General features: G+C 42.4%; 1 protein-coding gene across 4 annotated transcripts in view; it reads right to left on the bottom strand.

The window, feature by feature from the left end:
* Nucleotides 1–26,758, bottom strand: part of stag2b (STAG2 cohesin complex component b) — a 180,602-nt gene that overhangs the window by 64,409 nt on the left and 89,435 nt on the right. For all 4 annotated transcript variants that reach the window (XM_068047378.1, XM_068047375.1, XM_068047377.1 and 1 more), the window contains 6 exons: nucleotides 25,041–25,120; nucleotides 22,044–22,151; nucleotides 13,850–13,964; nucleotides 12,716–12,833; nucleotides 7,075–7,178; nucleotides 5,659–5,751 (listed from right to left, as the gene is read on the bottom strand). In XM_068047378.1, the coding sequence (XP_067903479.1) occupies nucleotides 5,659–5,751; nucleotides 7,075–7,178; nucleotides 12,716–12,833; nucleotides 13,850–13,964; nucleotides 22,044–22,151; nucleotides 25,041–25,120 (618 nt within the window). The remainder of the gene's footprint in view (nucleotides 1–5,658; nucleotides 5,752–7,074; nucleotides 7,179–12,715; nucleotides 12,834–13,849; nucleotides 13,965–22,043; nucleotides 22,152–25,040; nucleotides 25,121–26,758) is intronic.

Raw genomic sequence — 26,758 nt, 5'->3', positions numbered from 1 at the left:
AGTTCCAGTTGGCAGCCGAAATAGCGGCGTGGGACAACCATCAGGACCAGGTACGTTCATGTATATTTATTTACTTTGATTTCAATATGGAGAGGAAGGCACTGCCGCCGAGCGACGGGGATGGGTGGCCACTGCACCGAGGCCTCACCACCGCCGGTAAAATGGGGCAGGGCCTTCCTGGTGTCGGAGGTCGTGACAGGCCTTTCCCGGAAGAATCTTCCGTCCCCATACCTGCTACAATCCCCAACGCTGGAGTGCGAGCAAAATTCAGCCCATCATAGCTGATCATCTACCTATACACCATTTTTCCCCACGATCTCCATAACCCTTGATGTTGTTAGTATTCAGAAATCTATCGATTTCTCTCGAACATGCTCAATGATTGAGCTTCCACAGCCCTCTGGGGTAGGAAATCCCATAGATTAACCAACCTCGGAGTAAGGAAACTTCTCCTCATCTCAGTCTTAAACCCTCTTATTCTGAGACTGTGTCCCCTTGTTCTAGACTCAGCAGCCAGAGCAAACATCCTATCCACATCCACCCTGGCATGCCCAGCAAGAATTTGGTAAGTTTCAATGAAATCACCTCTCATTCTTTGAAACTCATAAGACAATGTCTCCTCATAAGACAATCCCACCATCCCAGGGATTAGTCTGGTGAACCTCCATTGCACTCCCTCTATGGCAAGTATATCCTTCATTAGAAAAGGAGACCAAAAATGTACACAATACTCCAAGTTCAGTCTCACCAAGGCTTTATACAATTGAAGCAATACATCTTTACTCCTGTACTCACGTCCCCTTGCAATGAAGGCCAACATACCATTTGCCTTCTTAATTGCTTGCTGCATCTGCATACCAGCTTTTAGTGACTCATGAACAAGGAAAACCAGGTCTCTTTGGACATCAACACTTCCCAAATTCTCACCATTTAAGAAATACTCTGTCTTTCTGTTTTTTCTACCAAAGTGGATCACTTTATACTTATTCACATTATATTCTACCTGCCATGTTCTTGCCCATTCACTGAGCCTGTCCAAATCCCCTTGAAGCCTCCTTGCATCCTCCTCACAACTTACATTCCCACCTAGTTTTGTCATCTGAAAATTTGGAAATATTATAATTGGTCCCCATATCCAAGTCATTTACATAGATTGTAAACAGCTGTGGCCCAACTAGTAACAGCCTACCATCCTGAGAATGACTCATTTATTCCTACTCTCTGCTTTCTGTCTGTTAACCAATTCTCAATCGATTGCAGTATATTACCCCCAATCCCACGTGCTTTAATTTTGTTTACTAACCTAGATTTTTGGGGGAGAGTTCCAGATTTCCACTACACTTTGTAAAAGGAATTGCTTTCTGACATCATCCCGAAACAGCTTAGCTCTAATTTTAAGGTTATTCCCCATTGTTCTGGACTCTCCCACCAGAAAAAAGTTTCTCTCCACCCTATCAACTCCTTTCATCATCTTCAACATCTCAAATAGATAATCCCTTAATCTTCTACACTCAAGGAAATACATGTCCTGTCTCTGCATCCTGTCTTCAAAATTTAACCCTTTTAGTCCTGGTATCATTCAGGTGAATCTATGCTGCATCCCCTCCAAGGCCAATATATCCTTCTTGTGGTGTGTTGGCCAGAATTAAATGCAGCACTCCAGATTTGTACAACTCTGAGATAACCTTCGTCACTTTGTATTCCAACCCTTTTGATATAAAGGCCAACAGTCCATTGGCCATTTAATTTTTTTTATACCTTTCCAATAGCTTTAAGTGATATCTACACTTGGGACCCCTAAATCTGGGATAAACTGGGATCATAGTAGTGCAAAGGGCAGTGAGAGGCAAGAGTTACTGGAGTGTGTTAAGGAAAATTTTCGACAGCGTATGTTGCTAGTCCAACAAGAAAGGAGGTACTGCTAGACCAGTTTCTTGGGAATGAGGTGGGCCAAGTGGATCAACTATCAGTAAAAGATCATTTAGGAGACAATGATCATTGTATCATAAGGTTTAGGCTGACTATAGAAAAGGATAAAGAATAATCCAGAGTAAGAATAATTAACTGGGGGAAAACCAACTTCAATGGGTTAAGAATGGAGCTGGGGAGAATAAATTGGAGTCAGGAAGTGCAGGAAAAACAGCAGTTGAAGAATGGGCTACCTTAAAAGAAGAGACAGTATGGGCATGGTCGAGGTATGTTTCCTCGAAGGGGAAAGCTAAGGCAAAAAAATCCAGAGCCCCCTGGATGACAAAAGAGGTAGAGATTAAGACAACGAAGAAAAAGTGTGCTTATGACAGATGCCAGGTAGAAAATACTTTTGAGAACCAGGTTGAATATAGAAGGTCCAGAGGAAAAGTGAAAAAGCAAAGAGAAGCAAAGAGAGAGCATGAAAAGAGACTGGCAGCTAACATTAAAGGGAATCCCAAATTTTTCTATAGGCAAACGAATAATAAAAGAGTGGTTAAAAAAAAGATGGGCCCATTAGGAACCATAAAGGGAATTTTTACACACGGAGGCAAAGGGCATAACAGGTATTAAATGAATACTTTGCATCTGTCTTTACCAAGGAAGAAGATGCAACCCAGGCAATGGTGAAAGAGGAGGTAATTGAGACACTAGAAGGGTTTAAAGTTGATGAGGACAATGACTTCGATAGGCTGTTTGTACTTAAAGTGGATAAAGCATGAGGACCGGATGAGACACATCCAAGGATACTGAAAGAAGTGAGGGTGGTAATTGCACAGGCAATGGCCATAATTTTTCAGTCTTCCTTAGACTCGGGGGGTGGTGCCAGAGGACTGGAAAATTGCAAATGTTACACCCTTGTTCAAGAAAGGGTTTAAAGATAAGCCCAGCAACTATACACCAGTTAGTTTAACTTTGATGGTGAAGAAACTTCTAGAAAAAATAATTCGAGACAAAATTAATAGTCATGTGGGCAAACGCTAGTTAATTAAGGAAAGCCAGCATGGATGTCTTCAGGGAAAATCATGTTGAATCAACTTGCTGGAGTTTTTTGAGGAGATATTAGAAAGGGTTGATGAGGGCACTGCAGTTGATGTGGTGTACATGGACTTTCAAAAGGCATTTGATAAAGTGCCACACAAAACAGACTTCTGAACAAAGCTATCGCTCATGAAATAAAAGGGACGGTAGCAACATGGATACAGAATTGGCTGAGTGACAGGAAACAAAGAGTAGTGGTTAATGGATGGTTTTGGGCTGGAGAAAGGTTTATAGTGGAGCTCCCCAGGTGTCAGTGTTGGAACCCTTGCTTTTCCTGATATATATTAATGACCTGGACCTTGGTGTACAGGGTACAATTTCAAAATTTGCCAATGATGGGAAACTTATAAGCATTGTGAACTGCGAGGACGATAGTGTAGAACTGCAAAAGGATATAGACAAGTTGGTGGAATGGGCAGCTAGGTGGCAGATGAAGTTCAATGCAGAGAAATGTGAAGTGATTCATTTTGGTAGGAAGAACATGGAGAGACAATGTAAAATAAAGGGTACAACTCTAAACGGGGTGCAGGAGCAGAGAGACCTGGATGCATCTGTGCATAAGGCATTGAAGGTGGCAGGACAGGTTGAGCATGCAGTTGATAAAGCATACAGTATCCTGGACTTTATTAATAGGGGCATACAGAACAATAGCAAGGAAGTTAGGTTGAACTTGTCTAAGACACTAGTTCAACCTCAGCTGGAGGATTGTGTGCAGTTCTGGGCACAGCACTTTAGGAAGGATGTGAGGGCATTGGAGAGTGTGCAGAAAAGATTCACGTGAATGATTCCAGGGATGAGGAACTTCAATTATGAAGATAGATTGGAGAAGCTGGGACTGTTTTCCTTGAAGAGAAGTGATTTGATAAGAGGTATTCAAAATTATGAGGGGTCTGAACACAGTAGATAGGGGGAGGCTATTCCCACTCATGAAAGGGTCGAGAACGAGAGTGCACAACTTTAAAGTAATGGGTAAGAGAAGCAAAAGCGACATGAGGAAAAGCTTTTTCATACAGCGAGTGGTTAAGGTCTGGAATGCATTGCCTGAGAGTGGTGGAGGCAGGTTCAATTGACGCATTCAAAAGGGAATTAGAATGTTATATGAAAAGGAAGAATGTGCAGGGTTATGGGGAGAAGTTGGGGGAATGGCACGAGATGAATTGCTCATTTGGAGAGCCTGTGCAAACACTATGGGCCAAATGGCCTCCTTCAGCACTGTAACAATTCTGTGATTCTGTGAAATCTCTCTTCTCGTCCAGTTTCCAACATCTCGGGCGGCACAATGGCGCAGTGGTTAGCACTGCAGCCTCACAGCTCCAGCGACCCGGGTTCGGTTCTGGGTACTGCCTGTGTGGAGTTTGCAAGTTCTCCCTGTGACCGCGTGGGTTTCCTCCCACAGCCAAAGACTTGCAGGTTGATAGGTAAATTGGCCATTGTAAATTGCCCCTAGTGTAGGCAGGTGGTAGGAGAATGGTGGGGATGTGGTAGGGAATATGGAATTAATGTAGGATTAGTATAAATGGGTGGCTGTTGGTCGGCACAGACTCGGTGGGCCGAAGGGCCTGTTTCAGTGCTGTCTCTCTCTATGACTCTATATCTCACCATTTAGAAAATACTCATGATCTATCTATCTTTGGTCCAAAGTGGTTTTAATTTTCCCTTTTATTCTAACCTCATGTATTATTTTAAAGCTCATGATGGATTTTTAGTCTACGTATCTGCTTTAGTCCACACACCACCTAGTCCTTTCTGACCCTTATTTACCCATATTACTTTCATTCTTGATCACATAAATCCTTGCTCTGCAACCCTTACTTTGAACAATTGGTATACATGAAGCAATGTCCTTTTGGCTATATGCTCTTCATCACAGAGGAGTAGGAGAGAGTAATAAAAGAATGAGCACAAGCACATTTATGGAGTGTCTTATTATACCTTGTAGAATGTCCCAAAGTGCTGTACATAAAATGAATCCACTTTGCATACATCAAATTACTCTGAAGTGCAGTCACTGTTCATGGGAGCTTCAGCAGCTCCCTCAGTAGACAGAAATTCCTTGGTTTAATATCTGATCTGAAGGAAGGTGTTAATGTAGCACTCACTCAGTACTGCATTTGTTAGCCTGGCAAGTCCCAGAGTGGAATTTGAGCCCACGTCCTTCTAATGCAAGGCCAAGAGTGTTACCAACCAAACCAAGCTGACAGTTTCCACATGTAGGATATGCTATATCCAGAGATTGATTTTAAGCGAACTTCCCATATCTGCTGCACATGGAAGTTTGGAGTGTTCAGATACAAATACCTCTCATTTTTCCTGTTATCCTGCAGCCAAAATCTTAACCCCACATCTTTTAAGCCTTCCCTGGCAAGTGTGGTGAGTGGAATAGAGACGAATCCTTTAGAATTTCCTAACTGCAGATAGGTCTGAATACAGAGGAGGAAAGAGATGCCAATTTGCAATGTATTTTGTGAAATCCAGTGTTTAGTTCTGATACAAAGAACAAAAATTTTCCATTGTTTGAAAAAAAAAAAAGACGCAGAAACTGCAAGGGTATAAAATCTGGCATACTGCATTAGAACTGAAGAGCAAATGTTTATTTCCAGAGATATTTTAATGCAAAGGCAGCCTTGAAAAGTATTAAAATCAGAGTACCTTCGCTAAGAGCTGCGGAAGGATTGCTGAAAACTGTTCCGTAATTCTGGTCCGGTCATCCATCTGAGTCTTTTTCTCTTTTGCAGTCAACACCTGTCATATGCATTGCAAAAATGCAGACTTAATTGGTGCAAACATACATGTTCTTATGTTCTTTACCTGCTCCCCCGCTAGTTATTTCCCTATCTCTCCAAAAGACTACTAAATATGAAAAATGTGCAAAAGTTAAAATTGGCAGGTGCAGGAAACAGTAGTGCACTTCCCTTTATCTCTCACCACAGCTTGAAACACTCTTTTGTGCAACTCGAGTTGGCACATATCTACTGCTTACTAGTGGAAAACTTTCCCACTCCAGAAATACTTCAGTGTAACCATGTATTACCTTCCAGTATCACCTAGAGGAAGTTTCGTTCAGCACAAAGTGATATCAGAATTACGTAAATGAACAATGCATTTGCTTGTCTCCTAAATATTCAATAGTATCCTGCAAGGGTCAATAAAATCAAACTACTGTGAAGTACAACAAATATGAAGTTAATAGCTTAACACATGTTCCCATGCCCAGTTATATAACAAAGGATGTACACTAATTTACCTTACAAAGCCAATTAATAAATTTTGCCCACTAAAATTATAGTGATAAAATAGTGATGGCATCAGACGTGTAGCAATGGCACAGTATTTAAAGGAGCAAAAAATTTAAAAATTACCCATCAGTTTCAAGTTGTTATAATTTCATCTTTTGTGATGTAATTAACTCATCTGAGATTGCTCCCACCAGATAGGCTTGTGAATACAGACACTATACCCCAAGTTATACAGCTCAAAATATTCCCCCCAAGTTTGAAAAGGTTAATCAAAGAGGCACGTGTTAAGGAGTGTGTGAAAGGAAAAAAGAGAGGCACAGAAGTTTAGGGAGGAAATTTCAGAGCTTTGGGCCTTGCAGCTCAAGGCATGGCTTCCAATGGTGGAATGATTAAAATTGGAGATGCTCACGAGGGCTGAATTGGAAGTTATCTCTGGGGGTTGTAGGATTGGAGAAGATTACAGCAATAGGGAGGAGCAAGGCCACAGAGGGATTTGAAAACAAGGATGAGAATTTTAAAACTGAGGCACTTCTTTACTGGGAGCCAATGTCGGTGATTGAGCACTCGGTATGACTTAGGACACGGGCAGCAGTGTTTTGGAAGACCTCAAGTTTACAGAGGGTAGAATGTGGGAGGATGGCTAAGAGTGTGTTGGAATAGTCAAGTCTAGAGGGAACAAAGGAATGGATGAGGGCATCAGCAGCAGATGAGCTGAGGCAAGGGCACAGACATGCTGCGCTACGCAGTCTCAGTGATGGCACAGATATGGGATCAAAAGTTCATCTTTGGATCAAATATGAAGTTGAAATTTAAAACTTAAGTTTCATACCTTTCGACCGGAACCTCTGCCAACTGGAGGATGGCACTCCACTGTTTGCCGTATTGTGCATAGCATAATTTCAACAAGTGCACTCTCCTGTCTATCAGTCAGCACTGGGAAGAAAAAATTGCAGCGGTTAGTCTTTTTTGTCAGGAGATTATGGAAGAGAATAGCTGTTTTCCTTAACCATTTTCAACTACATCCCACATCAAAGGAATATCATTTCAAAACTATGTAACATTACACAATGTGTACCAACAATGCACCAAAAAGGAGTAACCATGTTCCATCATTAAATCTTGCCAGTGTCCTTTATGTAACTCTGTAAAGCCTGTACAAAGTACATTAAAGACAATGCGCTCACTTGTCTCCTGAAGATTAAATGCATTTAGCAAAGGTCACTCGAATCAAAACACTCTGAAATACTAGTACCAGCAATTAAATTCATTTTAGAGTTTCTGATGAAACTGACTAAACCAGAACTGATCCAAACTAGACTTGGAGGACACCTTTCTCACATTTCAGACCTACCACAATTTAAAATCATAAATCCATAAAACTGGACAAATTTTGAAATGTTTTCCTCACAAAATATAATAATTTTTGTGAAAGAAATGTTACAGTTGTCAGGCAAGCTCCCCACCTGCCAAGAATGAGGAAAATTAATTTCGCCACATGAACACTGATTTTAAACTATTGACGGTGAAGGAAGAACCTGCTTTAAAAAACAATTGGAGACTTTGGCTGGAGAGAGACATTAGCAGATCAACAGACAGTACTTCAAAGGACAAAGGAGCTATTCCCTGCTCCAATTTAATCCACAACGGTCGTTTGACTCCCAGACGTTGAAGCATTCCAGGTTAACTACCAAGATGGTTGAATACACAAACAGAGGTGGTCAGGCCAGTTTAGTCACATGGCTGACTGTTGAGGTTTTTTTGAAATTGAACTTCCAACAGGGAATCTGAACTCAGAAGGCTGTTAGCTCCAGGAGTGAGAACACCTCTCTCCTGTCTGCTCTCATCTTGCTCTGACCAGCTTCGGAAACCATTGAAGACATATGAACACCAAGAGAGAAAAGTCTCCTACAGTGAACAAGGTTTAAGAATAATACTGGGCCCCAATGAAAAGTAAGAGCTGTCTGTAATCAAGGACTCTATGGTGAGCTGGAAACCGAAAAACCGTAACAAGAAACCCCCTTTAGAGACTGCCTCAAACCTCACAATTTTATTTTTCTTCTGCTCTTTTCTGTCCCTATTTGCATGTGGGTACCGCGTGTGCATGCTAGAGTGGACGCGTCATATATCGTAGGCGCTAACTGTATTAAGAGTTCAAGGTTTAATAAATTTCACTTTTTGTTTTAAACCTTCAGAAAACCTGGTGTGCTCATTTCTTTGCCTTAAAATTGGAAAGCTGTAAACAAGGATTCACAAAGGGGGAGCTCAAAACACAGTGGGTTTAAAATTAAATCCAGTTACAATAAGACCACGTCAAGACAGTAAAAGACACCTTTCTCATCTGGACGCAACATAGTGGACAAGCCATGATCGCACTGAATGGCAGAGCAGGCTCAAAGGGCCGAATGGCCTACTCCTGCTCCTACTTTTCTATGTTTCTATCCCAAGGCGCTGCATGGGAATGATTATGAGACATATGACCTCAGTGAGTCCACTTCCCTGCAGAACAGGTTAAATAGAAATGCTATCTTAACTTGGTTAAGTGACATTGAAGATGTATGGAATGGAAAGATGGTAGTCAGCTTAAGTCATTTTCTCCAGACAAAATTGGAATTTTATTTTCCACAGACAGTGGTCAAAAAGGTCCAAATATTGTTTGGATCCCACTTGATAAATTCCAACAGATTTTCTTTTTATGGTGGACAGTTACATATTGTAAATTTTTGTCCACGTCAATGCAAAAGATTTATTGCCTGCTCCAAAGTTGGAGCAGATTCTTCACAGACTCGTCTTCGCCACTCCGAAAACCTCTTCAACTTGGTCACTCCCTTCAAAAGTCTAATATCCCCATTAAACATACTGTCAGCTACCCCATAACTTATATTTTTTCCTGCCTCTGCCCACACCCCTGGAAAGCATTCTCAATATGCTCTTCCACGTTGCTGGTACAAGAAAAACACAATTCATTGCTGCTGGGGTATTGAACACTTTTTAAAAACTTGCGGCAACCAACGTTCCCTTTAAAATACAGTTGCTGTGAGTGGCCAGTTTTTTCAGTGCACGGTCCCTTGAAATTTTTTGCACAACTGCAAAACAAGGCCTTTGCGATACCTTCAGGTTGCTGCGTGGCCACGCACAAGTTGGCAGGAACATTGGTGTCAAAATCAAACAGTTCCCAGATACAGCACAGCCAAATGCGCAAATTTCTTTAAATTACCCCTATATGCCCTCAATCCCAACCCAGAACAGCACTCCATAATACATACAAACTTTCCCACATAAGCTGCACTTCTCCTCTGAGTGAGATTGTTAGCTGCATGCAAAATTATGGCACTTTGTGCAACGAAACCACACTTATTGGAAACTAGATTGAGACCCGCAAAACTTATTTAGAGCTCCACAGCCGGCAAAAGAAAAAGAAATACTTGCATTTCTATAGCGCTTTTCACGACCACTGGATATCTCAAAGCGCTTTACAGCCAATGAATGACTTTTCAGGTGTTGTCACTGTTGTAATGAAGGAAACGTGGCAACTAATTTGCGCACAGCAAACTCCCACAAACAATGTGATAATGATCAGATAATCTGTTTTTGTGATTTTGATTAAGGTATAAATATTGGCCAGGACACCAAAGGTTACTTCCCTGCTCTTCTTCGAATTAGTGCCATGGGATCTTTTCTGTCCGCCTGAGCAGGCAGATGGGGCCTCAGTTTAATGTCTCATCTGAAAGATGGCACCTCCATAGGTGCAGCACTCACTCAGTCCTGCACTGGAGTGTCAGCCTTGGTTTTGGTCCTCAAGCCCTGGAGTGGGACTTGAACCCAAAACCCTGCGACTCAGACGAGAGTGCCACTAACTGAGCCACGGCTAACACTAGCAGAGGGTTTCAAAATTTTTTCTTAAATCGTGGATACAAATAGTCTGGTCTGCACTTGATACTGGGTTGAAAGCATATTGTGCGAACAGCCCCCTAGATTTTTTTCCGCTAGCGCAGTTACATTTACAAAATTGAAAAGAATGAAGAATGTACTTTTTTTCTTAAATTCTCCAGCACACGTCAGAGCACAATGTAAGACATACAAAGCAGAGCTTATTACATCTCACAACTCCGGGATCAGCCTGGAATGCAAAAATAACCTCCAGCTTCTCTTCTCCAATACCAACCACCTCCTCAAACTCCTCTCCCTTGTCCCCTCCACCCTCGCTCCAACAAGTGCAAGGAACTCATGGACCTCTTTGCCACGAAAATCAAGACCATTCCTTCAGGTGCATCTACAACATCCCTCCCTTCCTCTTTGAGCCAATCTTGCCTGAAGGTTTCCCCTGCCTTGAGCTCTTTTCTTTCTCTAGATTTTCTCCCATCTCCCTTCATGCCCTTTCTGAGCTCCTCTTTCCATGAGACCCTCCTTCTGCTCTCTGTAACTTATTCACTCAACTTCCCTTTCTGGCCTCAATGCTAGCTGATAGTGGAAATTGTTTCCTCTGCTTCAATCCCTTTGAAATCTGCCATCACCAACAACTCCACAAAAAAAACACCCTTGACCCTTCTATGCTCACGAACTACCACCTAATCTCCAATCTCCCTGAACGTTATTGTCTCCCAAATATTTCCCACAACTCCATGTTTGAACTTCCCCAATCATATTTCCACCCCCCCCATAGCACCAAAACAGCCTCAATCAAAATTACAAATGACATCCTCTGTGACAGTGTTGCACTATCGCTCCTAAGTGTTCTCAACTTGTCTGCGGCCTTTGACAAAGTTGACCACAACATCCACCGACACTGCCTTCGTTTGCCATCTGAGTGGGACCACCCTTGCCTGATTCCACTCTTGAACACCCTGTTATGGCTAGTGAAGCTTCTGCATTAGATTCTCTTCCCATCCCTGCAGAATTATCTCTGGAGTTTCTCAATAATTTAGCTTTAGTCTCTTGTTATTTCTCAGCCATATGCTGCCTCAAGGACATAATCCGAAGATATGACAGCAAGTTTCACAGATGCAATGACCACATCTAGCCCTACCTCACTAAGACCTTTCTTGACCCATCCACTGCCTGGTGTTGTCAGATTGCTTGCCTGGCATCCAGTGCTGGATGAGTCATAATTATACCTTATTAAACATTGCGAGGACCAAAGACATGGTCTTCGGCCCCCATCACAAACTCAGTTTCCTTGCCACTAATTCCATCCCCCTTCCTATCTCAGGCTGAACCAGACTGCTCACAACCTTTGCGTTCTACTTGACCCTAAGCTGAGCATCTGACCGTATTATTCTCTCCATCACATAAAACAGTACTTGCACATCCATCGCCTATCTCCACTCCCTTCCTCTGCTTATCTGCTGCTGAAACAATGATCCATGCTTGTGTTATCTCCAGACTCCATTATTCCAATGTTTTTCTGGGCAGCTTCCCATTTCCCGTCTTCCATAAACTTCAGCTTATCCAAAACTCAATCATACTCAAACTCATGTCAACTCCCACTCACTCATCACACCTATGCTTGCTGATCTACACTGGCTGTCGGTTTGCAAATGCCTTGATTTTAAAATTCTTGTCCTCATGTAAAAATCCCAGCATGGCCTCACCTCATCCCCATCTCTCCATGTACTCTGCATACCACTAAATCTGGCCATTTGGTAGATTCATAGCTACCATTACTGATACTACCTTATATTCCAGATTAATTAATTGAATTTAAATTCCCCAGCTGCCATGCTGGAATTTGAACTCATGTCTCTGGATTATTAGTCAAGCCCTCTGGATTACATAACATCGCAATTAGTTTACCACACCTCAACAAGATGAGTGAATAAAATAGAAATCTTAAGTAATGTGTTCAACAAAATTCTATTATCGACATAGGATACAAGGCAAAGATAGTAGAGGGCATGATTTAGGATCAGCAACCACAGCCTTTCCAATTTTCCTACTGATTTCTTGCATGTTACGTAAAATAACATGCGTGACAGAAGCTTTGTTGCACCTTTAGATGTGTGTTTTGCTGGTAAATGGCAACTGACTAATCAACCATTAGGGATATAACAACGAAGGTAACTTCTATCCTCATATATGCAGTCCCTAACAGGAGTTAATTGAATTGCAATCAGCAATGGGAAGCCAGACCAAGTTCATTTTCATCTCTAATCCAGGTGATACCAAGACTGCATGATGCAGCCCCATCACCCTCCCACATGAAATCATGGCATTTACCTGGAGCCTTCTAATCCATATAACTCAAAATTACTTCACATAATACATTTACATGTAAAACCATCAGGAAAGCTTGCTGTTCATCTTTTGATTATGGCACATGTGAATACATTGAGTCATTATTGGACTATTTGTAATATTCAAGTATGTCACTTTTTTTTTTACATATTTGATACATTTTTTTTATAATTCAAGTTTACTGCTAAGCTTTTGGATATTTGTGAAGTGTCACAAAGTTATTTAAACATATAGTTTACCTTCTTCCCCATTGAGTGGTTCTTCCAAAAGGAGGCTCGCCATGCATTCCCAATCTTTCAGCAAATCTGTCGCACAATCCCACATGCTATCTACAAGGTAAGCAGCATGCTCGTGCAGCTATCAATGAAAAAATAAAAACAAAATGATTAGATCAATTGAAAGATTTCAGTGTAATATAAATTCAGCATTGAGGAAGTCATAATCCCAAGATTTTGTGAACAGATGCAACAGCTCTGATAACATAGCTAAGATTTCATTTTTTTCTCCTTTCCCTTATTTCATTTACTTTTAAATGCAAGCCTATGGACAACTCAATACTTGCCACTCTAATTAACATACAGACTTTCCAGTTAAAGAATCTCAAACCTAATGTGCACCACTGAATCTCTTAATGTTCTTAAAACAGCAATGTCTAAAATCGATGGTTATACTGTTCAATTTAATCACTAAAGCTTAACAAGTGCTGTTCTGGTTAAGAAGTGACTTTTTTCATGTTACAAAGTTTGAATAAAATTCCATACTGTTGGAGTTCAATTGGACATAACAGCTTGACAAACAGCATACTGCCAAATTACTGTACTTCAACAGTCTGAAGGAAGTGTTTATTGCTGCTGCAGCTACAATTTGTTTACTGACATTTAGGATTTTAATAGTATGTGGTATGGAACTTCAGAGCTGAACTTGCAAGACTCATTTCTCAGTTACAAATCTGAAAGAAAAAAGGCCACCAACCCATAGAGTGGGAGGGGGTGAGATGATGCCTGCAGGGTTTATTCTTCCCAACAGGTGGATGGGGGGAAAAAAGCAGAGGGAATCATTGCAGTTAAGCACCTGCTGACCAACTAGGCAGCAGCAATTGCAATGGATCAATTTGCTTTCTCTGCTGGGCATTGAGCACTGAACCGCGGCCATGTTTTATTTCCCAAATTGAAGTTACACATGGTATAGGATGACATGAAGAATCTGATCTCACTAATGATGATCAAATAAAATTTTTTTCCAACAAATGGCAAAAATTATTTTGGGTAAAAACAAACTGAACTACATAAAGCCCTAAATATTGTGCAATGTTATCAATATACCTATTCCTAGGTTTGTAATTAATGGTTAATATACTGTAATTAACAGCCTACCTCACTTTCGAGGAAGAAAAACACCAGTGTCTTGATGAGCTTTGCATTTGGGCTTTGTCTTCCTTTTCTTTTTACTGTCCCTTCATCAGATTCAGGGTCTTTTTGACTGAAAAGTCTTAAAAATGAAAAACAGACATGAAAATAGAACCAAAAAAAATCAAAACGTTGAAGAAGAATTTTGCTTCAATTTACATTCCATCATGCCCCACTTCCACCTGACAAACTTGATGGATTTCTTGCCATCAGGCATCCTTATTCATAGAGAGGATAGCAAAATTAGGGCACTCTGGACCTGTGCAGTTACTGCTGAAGTTGCTTCAGAAATACTAACTTGGTATCCAAAGTGGAGGTAGGTCATACCCAAAAATAACAAAATACTTTATTCTCTGTGATACCTCACTCAGCTTGCACAATTGATAATGAACAAAACTCACCCAACTGAGGCAAAAACCAGCACCAACTCATATTTAATAACATTTTGGTTGAGATATAAGCATCCTAGAAGCTGACAAATATTATGATCAAATACAGTAAAGCCCATTTAAATGAATAGCTCTATTGCTTACAAAACTTAATTTACATGAGTTTTTCTCTCCAGTAATTTTCCCATTACTTTGCTCAAAGCAGCTCAGCTGTTGACATCTTATGCTACTTAGTGAAATTTTACCAGCTCTTACAAATTGCTGGTGTTAACTCGACCAGATATATCCAGCCACGATTAAACCACAACAGCAGTTTATCTTAGCATGCTGATAGCACAAAACAGTTGAGACAAATTGGTGTTTTGATTTAGAGAAAGGTTGATGGAAAAGCAGTAGCAGGGCAGAAGAAACATAGGAGCAAGTTGGGAGAGCTGAAACTAGCTGAGTATCAAGATCACAGAGTTAAAGCAGCAGTGCACATTTGCTAACCTATTCAATTTATCTGAATTATTTGAAAATCATCAGTTTGCACAAGCAAAACATTTGAACAGTAATGTTTTATTCATTCCAGTGGGTGTGCTTAATAATTAATATTGTGCACAATAGTTTTTGGGTGCAGGAAAGAAACCTTGGAACAAGATAAGGGCTAAAATGGATATCCCCCAAAAACAGACGTGGGGATCATGATGCATGATTAACCTGTGGCGTTGCTTGCAATAATAGCAGCACGCCAACTTTTAGCTGCCTGCTCATTTCCATGATCTCTGCATCCAGCCAGCACTAACTGCGCTGTTCATTACATCTACACATTAGCAGGGGGCCAACATCATGAGTGACTAGCATGCACAAAGGTGGCCTTCACTGTTTAAAGCTGGCCTGCATCTCTCAAAGGGGAGGTGCACTGTGGCTGGATCAGGTGCTGGGCGTCATCCTTGAAGAGAAACTGACCTTGGCAAGAGGGAGAATGGCACAACAGCGGGGAGTGTAGGCTCCAAGGTTTACAGATGCTGCACAAACTGCCAGCTATTCAATCATGACAGCCAAACAGACAGCATAACAGTCACTGACACACTTTCCTCTCTCTTGCAGGACAAGGTGACAGACAAACGGAGGCAGCAGGAGCTAACTAGAAGGTGACAGGCACACCTTCATGTTCTAAGGCCCATGCTGGGACACCCATAGCTGAGGCCACGGCCAACAATGGTGCCGAAACCATTGAAGATGATGGTACCCTCTTTGCTAATCCTCTTTCTCACATCCCAGTTCCTCCTCATCCCACACTCTTCTAATTTACAAGCTGCAGATGGTCTAAACATGCACTTTTTACTTCCCCCCCACATCCCTGCACCACAACTTCACTCTTGTGCCTTTTTCCTTTCAGTTACCCCAAGAGGTGCAACCTTGCTCGGCAGTGAAGACCAAGAAGAGAGTGAAGACACAGCATCCTGATTTGATTTCACACTCACAACCACCAGCTCAGACACACTGGGTTGGATCTTGTTCTCCCGGCGGCAGGTGCAGAAAATGGCAGTCTCCGCACACAGGCCCCGCGCCGCCACGACTTTGCGTCCTGTGGCCACTTCACATATGCATGGCAGCCGCCCCCCACACCACCCCCCCAATCACATGCCGGGGAAGCCTTGGTGACACCGTTCACAGCGTCACCTGTTGAAAGAACAGGTGCTGGCGCCATTTTTAAAAGGCAAACAGCACAGCAACAGAATGCAGAGTTGACCCCTTCCCCCCACCCCCTCCATACCCAACAGAGTTCACCCCTTTCCCATCTCGGTGCCGCCAGCTTTCCCTGGACTGGAAAGTGAAGGCGTGTGAGTGCCGCACGTCACGCTGAAGATCAGCAAGTGAAGGTAAGATCGCTGTGGATTATATTTTAATTCAGGCAAAGATGTAATTTAATTATGTAAACTCAGGTCCCGTGACAGAGTGGCGGAGGGGCCACTATGGAGTGTCCCCGCCACCGTGAAGATCAGGCCCAGAAATCCCAGCATCAGGTTCTGTGGAGGCCACTGCCACCCCACCACCCCCTCCCTCCCTCAGAACCTGATGTCAGGCTGGGAACAAAACCCAGCCCACTGTGAGTATCTTCGAGAATGGATCAGAAGCAGGATCTTCACATGGTGAGACACCGGGCACGAGTGCGTTTTAGCAAGGGCAGGTGGCAAGGCTAACGAGGGTGCCAGCTTGCCAGAGTGGGAGATCTCTCAGGGTTTCTGTTGCAGAGGAGTCAGATGAGCATATTGATGGGGCAACCAATATAAGAATGATGATAGGTATGCACAACCAAATGCTTGGTGCATTGGCAAGCCTACCAGAAAGCCTGCAGTCAGGGTCAAAGACCATGGAGGAACTCAGGGCTTTGTGCAGAGCTTGAAGCCCATCCTTGCCAGCATGGAAGAGGTACCCAACTACATTCACACACTTGTGGAGTTAACCATGATGCAGCAACTGATGCCCAGCATCCCAGCTTCCACTGCAGAACAAGCAACAGCCACACAACTTTTATACTGCATTGTAAGCTCAGACTGGTATCGTGCAAGGTCAGCTCGCTACCATCATGACTGTAGAATACAGTGTGCAAAGGGGCTTGCAGAGTGCCTTAGGAGAGTAGCAGTGGCTGAATGGAGAATGTGTTGTCCTCTCTCAGGAAAAGAACATTTTTCACAGAAACGTCACATAACAGAAGGCCATTCGATCCATAGTGTCCATCCTGGCCCTCCAAAGAAGCAATTCACATACTGCCACTCCCCTGTCCTCTCCCCACATCCCTGTTCATTCCTCCTCTTCAGATGTTTAGAACATTTAGAAAATATAGAAAAATTTACAGCACAGGAAGCCAGTTTGCCCATCGTGCCTATGCCTACTGAAAAACGAACCACCCAGCCTAATACCATTTTCCAGCACTTGGTCTGCATCCCTGGCGGTTACTTGACTTACGATGCATATCCAGACACCTTTTAAATGAGTTGGGGGTTTCTGCCTCTACTACCCTTTCAGGCAGTGAGTGCTAGGCCCTTCACTTATCCTCCCACCCCTGCCATTTCACCAGTCCCCTTGCTGTTGCCTGTCAGCCAGCCCAGACTGCTGCCATCCATGTCAAGATGGTGCCGTGCAAAGCCGGGTCTTCGCCACCCAGAGCTGTTGGAGGTCATCCTTCAATGCCATCTGCAGTCTACTGCACTGAAAACAGCAGCCTTCCATCATTCATGCTGCAGCCACAGGGTAACACGACATAGGAGTGAGTATCAGAACAGACAAAGGCACACAGAAGATTAGCACTAAGGGAATGCACAAAGGTTCTTAATTGACTTTTGTATGCAATATGGCATGATTTCATTCATAAATTTGGTTTGGAATGTTTATTTTTGGGTGGCTTTTATTTTTACATTGTTCACTTGAACACAACACTAATGAGTCAGTGACAGAGGGGAATGGCAAGGTTTGGGACTTCTGGTGAAAGGGAAATTGGGGTTGTTATTAGTATCTCACTCAGATGAGTTCTTCACGGACAGCACAGGCTGTCTGGGTTGCATCCTCCCTTGCTCTTCCTCCTCCTGCTCCTCAGCTATTCACCATATAGCTGGTGGCAAGAGCTGTCCCCTCATACTGGCGACTTTGTGCAGCATGCAGCAGAGCACCATGAATCTCGACACCCACTCTGCCAAGTCTTGCAGGGCTCCTCCAGAGAAGCCCAGGCAGCAGAAGCATTGTTTCAGCAGCCAATGGTCTGCACTCACATTTCATGTTATACCATGACTTTCACTGTGTGTATGCTGTGCACTTGTGCATTGGTTGCACACCTGGTTTATCAGCCATGCCATCAGCAGAGACACCTTGTCGTCCAGTAGCTACCTTTTGGTTTTCCGTGGTGGTTCAAATTTGGGCGGCACAGTGGTTAGCACCACAGCCTCACAGCTCCAGGGACCCGGGTTCAATTCTGGGTACTGCCTGTGTGGAGTTTGCAAGTTCTCCCTGTGACCGCGTGGGTTTTCGTCGGGTGCTCCGGTTTCCTCCCACAGCCAAAGACTTGCAGGTGATAGGTAAATTGGCCATTGTAAATTGCCCCTAGTGTAGGTAGGTGGTAGGGAATATGGATTACTGTAGGGTTAGTATAAATGGGTGGTTGTTTGTCGGCACAGACTCGGTGGGCCAAAGGGCCTGTTTCAGTGCTGTATCTCGAAATAAAAAAAATTTAAAAATGCAGCTAGCACAGCAGACTGCCGCAAAATGAAGACATCGCGGCTGCTACCAGGATTCCAGGCATTGAACTGCATGATTCACTGCTTTTGGTCACACACCAGCTGAACACTGTGGGAGTGGAATCCCATTCGGTTCCGGTATAAGGCAGAGCTGACGTGCGGTTTCCAGAAAGAGATGTGCCTGCAGTCAATGGCATCCTGCACCATGGGGAAACCTGCAATCCTAGCAAAGTCACTCCGCCTGCTCTTCTCTGGCAAGAGAGAATGAAATACAATCAGCTTTCTTTGAATAACGATCCTCAGTGCCCTCCATTGCACAACAATGGATGTCAAAATGCACGATGTTGCAAATATTTGAAGCAGCAATCTGGAAGGAGCCCAATACATAAAAGTTCATCGCCACGATCACTTTTACAAAAAATGGTAAGTGGTTCTTGCCTTACTCTGAGGTTGCTGTTGTGGATGCAGATTTTAGTGAGGATGCTCTTACTGAAGTGCAGACATTTCACACATAGTTGCTGGCTGAAGTTCAGGTAGCAGAATTGCTTCCTGAGCAGACATGGCCTACTGCTGAGAGCTCTTCGCCTGATCCTCCTCCTTCCTCTTCCAGCACCTTGTCCTACTGTGTGTGGTCAGCATTCATTCTCTGAGTTATACTGTATTCCAAGGGGAAGGCCTACTAGGGGGCGGCACAGTGGTTAGCACCGCAGCCTCACAGCTCCAGGGACCCGGGTTCAATTCTGGGTACTGCCTGTGCGGAGTTTGCATGTTCTCCCTGTGACCGTGTGGGTTTTCGCCGGGTGCTCCGGTTTCCTCCCACCGCCAAAGACTTGCAGGTGATAGGTAAATTGGCCATTGTAAATTGCCCCTAGTGTAGGTAGGTGGTAGGGAATATGGAATTACTGCAGGGTTAGTATAAATGGGTGGTTCTTGGTCGGCACAGACTCGGTGGGCCGAAGGGCCTGTTTCAGTGCTGTATCTCGAAATATAGTGCACTCATGTCTGGAAGCAACTCGTTTGTGTAGAAATCTTTAAGTCCTTCAGTGCTTGCCACACTGCTCCCTGTAGAGTTGCACAGCTTCAAACAACAGCAGAAAGTACCAAACACTAAAAGAATCACAGCAACAGCCTGAAGAAATTAACGAGCAACTAACATGAAAGTAGGTGATGATCCCTATAAACTGATGGGGAAATCTTTCCTATTGCTGAACACACGTTCAGCTGTGCGAGGTTAAGAAAGGGCCTTGGCTAAGCTCCAAATGGAATGGCTGGTGTCAAAACAGCATTGCTCACTGATTGACGTCATGAGCTGCCTGCTTTGCTTACTTCCAACAGACATCGACTGTGAGCACGCCAGCACCTGCACCAATATGACATCCAGTAGGATTCGGCCCACAAGCTTGCAAGCAAGCCATAGATGTCATTTTCGCGCTCTAAGGCAGTGTTTATCAAACTTTCTCATCCGCAGATCACTTAAGCAGGGCAAAAGATCATGCGGAGCGCCTATTGGTCCTTACGCACCTGCTTTTGCTTGCCACCACAAAAAAATCTCATCAGAATTAATTGGAAGAATGGTGCTACTTTTGATGAGACATCAATGAGGTAATGTCTGGTTCCAAGTGGAGAGCTTTAGTCTCATGCCAGGCTCCACGTTCATCCAGTTCCTCTTTGTTTTCAGCCCAAGTGTTGAAAATCCAATCTCGCAGTCTTATATTGTAACAGTAAAATAAATCTTGTTTATAAAACATTGTTGTCGCTCGTGCTTACAACTCACACCTTACACATGGGAGCCAGTCTAGTTGCGTGATGTCAAGCAAGTGTTGGGGATGAGGGTTCCAGCCTGTTCTCTCGTATGACCTCGGCTGTGGTGTTGCATGTCAGTAACTCGCATTTTGGACCAGCCTGCGGACCACCTGGAGGACCCCAATGGACCAACAGTGGTCTGCAGACCAAACTTTGAGAACCACTGCTCGAAGGGCACTTGTCGTGCCCAAAACCAAGGGCTAACGGGCCCAATTTGTTGCCTGATCAACTAGTTGAGAAATGCAAAGTCGGTCAAAACAATTACCTTAAATCAACAAAATCTTAACACTGAAATACCTTGGCAAATTTTAAGATGTGAACCTTAAATCTTTGGAAGTATTTTGAGTTCAGTTCGGAACTCCTATTTATTAAAATTCTGAAGATCAAGGAACACAACTTAGATGATTGCCTTCAGTCGACACACATGATCAGCTCACTGGTCAAAATTAACCAGCCTAATTTTAACACACTGATGTCACCAAAAAGCCAATTATGGTGTGTATGTGCAAGGGCGTGTTCTGATTACTTGCATTATTAACTAACAAACAATCTTCACCAAAATATACAGTGGAATCTATGGTCTCAAGAACTATCTGGAACTGTAAGAGCTTTGAACACAAGAAACCAGAGGAGGGAGAAAAAACACCAAGCACGGAACAAGAATCATCACTAGCAAGAAACTAACAGAGCTGATGCTATACAACCAGTAACCCTTCAACCTCTTACACGTGCAATACACCAAGAAACTCATGCTCGAAAAGTGCTTTCCAACTTTTAAATCAGAATAAATTTCTATTCGCATTAAATTACAAAACAACACAACACAAAACTGATTATCTGGCTACACTTTTCTTCTGCTACAACAATATTACTGCATCCGTCCAACTTAACAAAAACAATCTAAAACTACGTTAACCATTGAGGCAGCACAGCATATGAGTTCCTAAAATGCATGCGTGACTACTTGCTTGCCAGTGACATAGGTAAACATCTTGTACCAAAGTTCCTATTGGTCTAAATGTTGGTCGTACTGATAGAACGTCATTAATTGCGCTATTGCAGAGCTCGAAGTCAAGGTCTTTCTTTCCTGAGGTCAGAGTTTATTGAGACTCAGGTGCATAACGTAACTGAATTTCCAAATTAAACTGCCCAGTTGTACTAAGCCTTTTGTGAAATGACCAGATACCAATCCGGAAACAGATTACACAGTCGAAGGCTCCTTCAACAGCACCTTCCGAACCAGCAACCTCTACCACCTAGAAGAACAAGGGCAGCAGACTCATGGGAACACCACCACCTGCAAGATCCCCTCCAAGTCACACACCACCCTGAGTAGGAACTATGGCGTCGTTCCTTCACTGTCAATGGGTCAAAATCCTGGAACTCCCTCCCTCACAGCACTGTGGGTGTACCTACATCACATGAACTGTAGCAGTTCAAGAAGGCTGCGCACCACCACCTTCTTGGGAAATTAGGGATGGGCAATATATGCTGGCCATGCCAGCAACATGCACATACCAAAAACTAATTTTAAAAAATCTGGATGTCTATTAAATGAAGAGGCAGAAAACTTACAACCAACTTTGACTTAAACTGTAAAACTAGAACAATATTTATCCATTCAAAGTGAATACCGTATTGCTGCAACTTTATTATGCAATTCTAACAGACATTATAGGAAAACAATGATGTCACTACAGATATTGAGAAATTATTCCCCCTTATACACACTTGCAAATTAATTTTGTTCCTTACTTTTTGTAAAGAAATTCCCCTGCTGCTATAGCGACTGGTCGATGAGCTGAGTAAACCAAATGATAAACATTTTCACAGTCCTCGGAAGTAAGAACATCATCACTACCCCTGCAGTTGGAAATACAAGGGAGAAAAAGGCTTCATTCAGAAGCTGGTGAATTACAGAAAAAGCTTCCATTTTCTTTTCAACACTCCAGGCAGCAAATTGGTACTAGATTACACTGATGATAGTCTAATTACTACCAAAGCTATGTATTAGATATATCATTCTCTGATTTTATAGATGTATCTTACACAAGTTATAAAATGTTCAGCACATGGCTCAGTGAATGAATTTTAATTACTCAAATTAATATTTAAAAATACATACATTAAACAGATAGATAAAAATCTCTCAAGGCACTGCTCAATGAGTCAGAGAATATGCTATCTTATGTACAATTTGCAAACAAAATATATGGATTTAAGAATAACCATGATGTCTTTCAGACCTCAGTATCCACCTGTCCTGCCAAGTGTTTCACAGCCACTGAAGAACTTTACAAGTGGAATCATTATTGCAATGTTGGTGAACGGGGCAGCTGTGTTAACATGTGATTTTTAAATTTCTACTGAAGGGGCTGCAGGACCTCAGCTTAACGTGTCATTCAAAAGATGACACCTTCAACAGTGCAATACTGAGTGTCAGCCTAGATTATGTGTTCCAGTTTCTGGAGTGGGGCTTGAATACATAACCTTCAGAACGTTGGGACTAAGAAAGGACCTACAGATTAACTGGCTCTGTACCATGTTTTCTAGTCAAGACTCAAAGGGGAAAGTGCTACAACTGAGCTAAGGTTAACACTGATTAAGTCAAATTATGTTTTTATTACAGAATAATGTGGGAGTATTAGTATTTTGGCTCAAGTTCCATGATTTTGTTCATATATGATGTGTTTGTTAAGGAGATCTATTATATACAAAATATATCACCACAATATGAGATGCTGTGAATAGAAGCAATGTTTGTTAAAAATACAGTATACACCGGAGCAATTAATGGAACTTCACTTAAAAATTAACAGAATGAAACTGTATATTTAGAAGTCCTAACAATCAAAGGTTTATAAAGAAAGGGAAGTAAATTAACATATAATGAATTTATATACGTAATCCAGGTTGAGGCTTTTTCTTCCGAGAAAACTTCGAGATGACCTGATATAGATTTTTAAAATTACAAAAGAGTTTGACAAGGTGGATCTGGAGAGATTGTTTCCATTTGTGGGAAAATCCAAAATTAGGGACCATAAATACAAAACAATTACTGGTAAATCCAATAGAGAAATAAGGGAACATTTATTTACACCAAGAGTAGCTGGAATTAGAGGCCTGTTACCCGACCCGAACCAGACGGGACCCAACGACATGTGGCCGATTTGGGCCAGGTCGCGCCCATCTTCAGGGTACGGCTTTCGGGCTCGGATCGGGTCGGGCCGAGTCCAAGTCGAGTTGGACCGGACACACACGGTAAGTGCTCTGCTGGTAAGTATTGAAATTTTTTTTTAAAAACTTACCTGAGCTGGGAGTCCGGGACGAAACTGAGTCTGCACAGTGAATGAGTGACGTCACTATGACGTCATTGAGCGTGCGCTGCAGCTTTGTGGAACTTCCCAGTCGGAAGGTAAATAAAGGGATGGTTGGGTCAGGCTCGGGTTGAGTCGGGGCAGGTTCAGGTCAGGTCAGACTCAGGTCAGGTCAGGCTCGGGGCAAAATCGGAGGGACTCGGGCCAGGTCCGCCGTGGTTCGGTCAGGTTCTTTTTTCCCGACCTGAGTAGGCCTCTAGCTGGAATGTGAAACTCGCAAGCACAGGAAGTGGTTGAGGCAAATAGCTTAGATGCTTCAAAGGGAAACTACACAAGTACATCAGAGAAAAGGGAATAGAAAAGTCAGCTAAAAAACTGACTTGAGAAAGATGGAATGGGAATAGACTCATGTCGAGTATAAACACCAGCACAGACTAGGTGGGCCAAATGGCCCATTTCTGTGCTTTATATTCTATTCAGTTCTATGTACATATAGTATATACAAAGCAAATTGAACGAATAGTTTCTATGAATTCAAAATTATTTGTACGGAGGACTTTGTATATATTTCTATAAAAAGGTACAGTTGTGGGATTGAGAAGTGAAATAGATGGTTATGCAATGTGATATACCTGGGAGAAGGATGAGATGAGCAGTAAGTCATGAGGATCTGAAGAGCAAAATTGTTCAGGAGATGTGTGCGCATGTGCGTGTGTATATGTGAAGGAGTGCATGGGTTGTGTGGTGGGTAAGGTGTCAGGGTACAGTTAAACTGAGAGGAGTAAGAAGTCCTGAGATAGAGTGAGGGATGGGTTCTGCTATTTTGGATAAGAGAAAAGTGGTTGCAGCAAGCCTCTGTAAACAATCGCATCAAGTCAGAAAATACAGGCTAAAGATAGGAAAGAAACTAGCTTTAAGCACTTGTAAAACACTAATAACTTGTACAAATTTTAAAAGCTTTGAAAACACTTCCAAAATTTCAAGTTGATTCTGTTCATGGAGGGAACTTACTAACTAAGAGGCCAAAACTGAAAGGGTTTCAAGTAAAATGGTGTTCTGTGTACAATGCCACTTAGCCTGGAGCTGGGAAGACTGAATCAAAGCTAAGGGTTTGTACAATAATTACAGATGGGCATAATTGAAATATCATGGCCAGACAACACAGAATTAACTTGACAGGAAAAAATTAATTAAGGGTTATTTCCTGCAAGTGCAGGAGATGCATACATGTTGTACGCAAGACTTAATATAGTATAGATACAAGTTACCAGTTTTATCTGCTGAAATCGATTCTGAAACGTCCCAGCCTGATGCAGTCAGTATTGAAACGATGCATCTTAAACGGCAGTACAATGTTACAAACATCCATTTACCAGTAAAAGATTTTGATAGACCACATTACCAAAGCTGGTCAACTATAATAACTTCTACTTACTGCAGAACAAGAGTAAGAAGTTTTATTGCTTGCACAGCAACTTCATATTCTTTATCCAGGGTCATGGAAACAATTCTATCCTAAAAACAAAAGACAGTTTATAATACAGAAACCCCTACAGATAAGTTACATGAGTAGCGTTCACTGCAGCTTGTTCGAGAAATGTGTCTTGAACATCTACCTCTGGCACAAGGATCAGTTAGTCTCTGTCGAGAGATAAAGCTCGACTGGTGCACAGATGCTCCAACCATTTACCATTTTCACAGACATGAACTGATCATTAGACTAGCAGCTTCTCATTATAGTTGATCATCACACTATCAACATAACTACACAAGAATTATTTTTTTTAAAATACTCAATCTTTTATGGCAATATCCACAGTAAATCAGAGGATACTACACCATAAAACATTGATTTATGGGAACCAAATATGTTAAACTCCAATTTTATTACATGATATTTTGAGATTTTTATTAATGTTCTGGGGTGCAAATTTTGTGACTGCCTTTTTCTGTAAAAACCACAGTCACAGAATGGTTACAGCACAGGAGGCCGCCATTTGGCCCAACAAGTTTACGCCAGCTCTCAGCAAGAGCAATTCAGCTAGTCCCAATCCTCTCTTCCACTTTCCCTGTGACCTTGCAAACATTTTATTTCCAGGTGCTTATCCAATTCCCTTTTGAAAGCCATAACTGAAACTGCCTCCACCACACCCTCATGCACAACCTAAACTTGCGGTTAAAAAAATGTTTTCTCCTGTGGCCTTTAGTTCTTTTGCAAATCACCTTAAATCAGTGTTCTCCAGTTCTTGACCCTTCCATCAAAGTTAACAGTTGATACTTACTCTGTCTGGACCCCTCATTATTTTGAACACCTCTAACAAATCTCCACTCAACTTTCTCTCGCAAAGGAGACCACCACCAGCTTCTCCGATCTATCCCTATAACTGAAATCCCTCATCCCTGGAATCGTTCCCATAAATTTTTTCTGAACCTTCTCTAAAGCCTTTACATCTTTCAAGTGCAGTACCCAGAAATGGATATAACACTCCAGTTGAGGCTGAACGAGTGTTTAATGGAACTTCCATTATAATTTGCTTGCTTTTGTACTCTCTTGCCTCAATTTATAAACCTCAGGATTGCGTTAGTCTTTTTAACTACTTTCTCAACTTGCCCTAGCACCTTCAACAATTTGTACAAATATGCCCCCCAATCTCTGTTCCTGCACCCCTTTAGAATTGGATCCGTTAATTTATATTGCCTCCCCTCGTTCTTCCCACCAAAACGTATCACTTCACATTTCTCTGCATTAAATTTAATCTGCCATATATCTGCCAATCCACCAGCCTGTCTATGTCCTCTTGAAGTCCATCACTGTCCTCCTCACAGTTCACAATTCTTCCAAGTTGCATGTCACCTGCAAATGTTGAAATTGTGCCTTGTACACTCAAGCCTAGCTCATTAATATTTTATAAAGAAAAGCAGTGAACCTGGCACTGACCTCTGGGGAACACCACTGTACACTTTTCTCCAGTCCAAAATACAATCACTTACCACTACTCTGTTCCCTGCCACTGAGCTAACTTAGCATCCAAGCCGCCACGGCCCCTTTTATTTCATGAGCTTCAACTCTGCCGACAAGCCTATTATATGGCACTTTATCAACACCTTTTGGAAGTCCATATATACCACATCAACCGTATTACCCTCACCAAT

The sequence above is a fragment of the Heterodontus francisci genome, chromosome 15, assembly GCF_036365525.1.
Source record: "Heterodontus francisci isolate sHetFra1 chromosome 15, sHetFra1.hap1, whole genome shotgun sequence".
In the NCBI taxonomy this organism is placed as follows: Eukaryota; Metazoa; Chordata; class Chondrichthyes; order Heterodontiformes; family Heterodontidae; genus Heterodontus; species Heterodontus francisci.
Note: the sequence above shows the minus strand (reverse complement) of the source record. Positions and strands in the feature narration are given on the sequence as shown.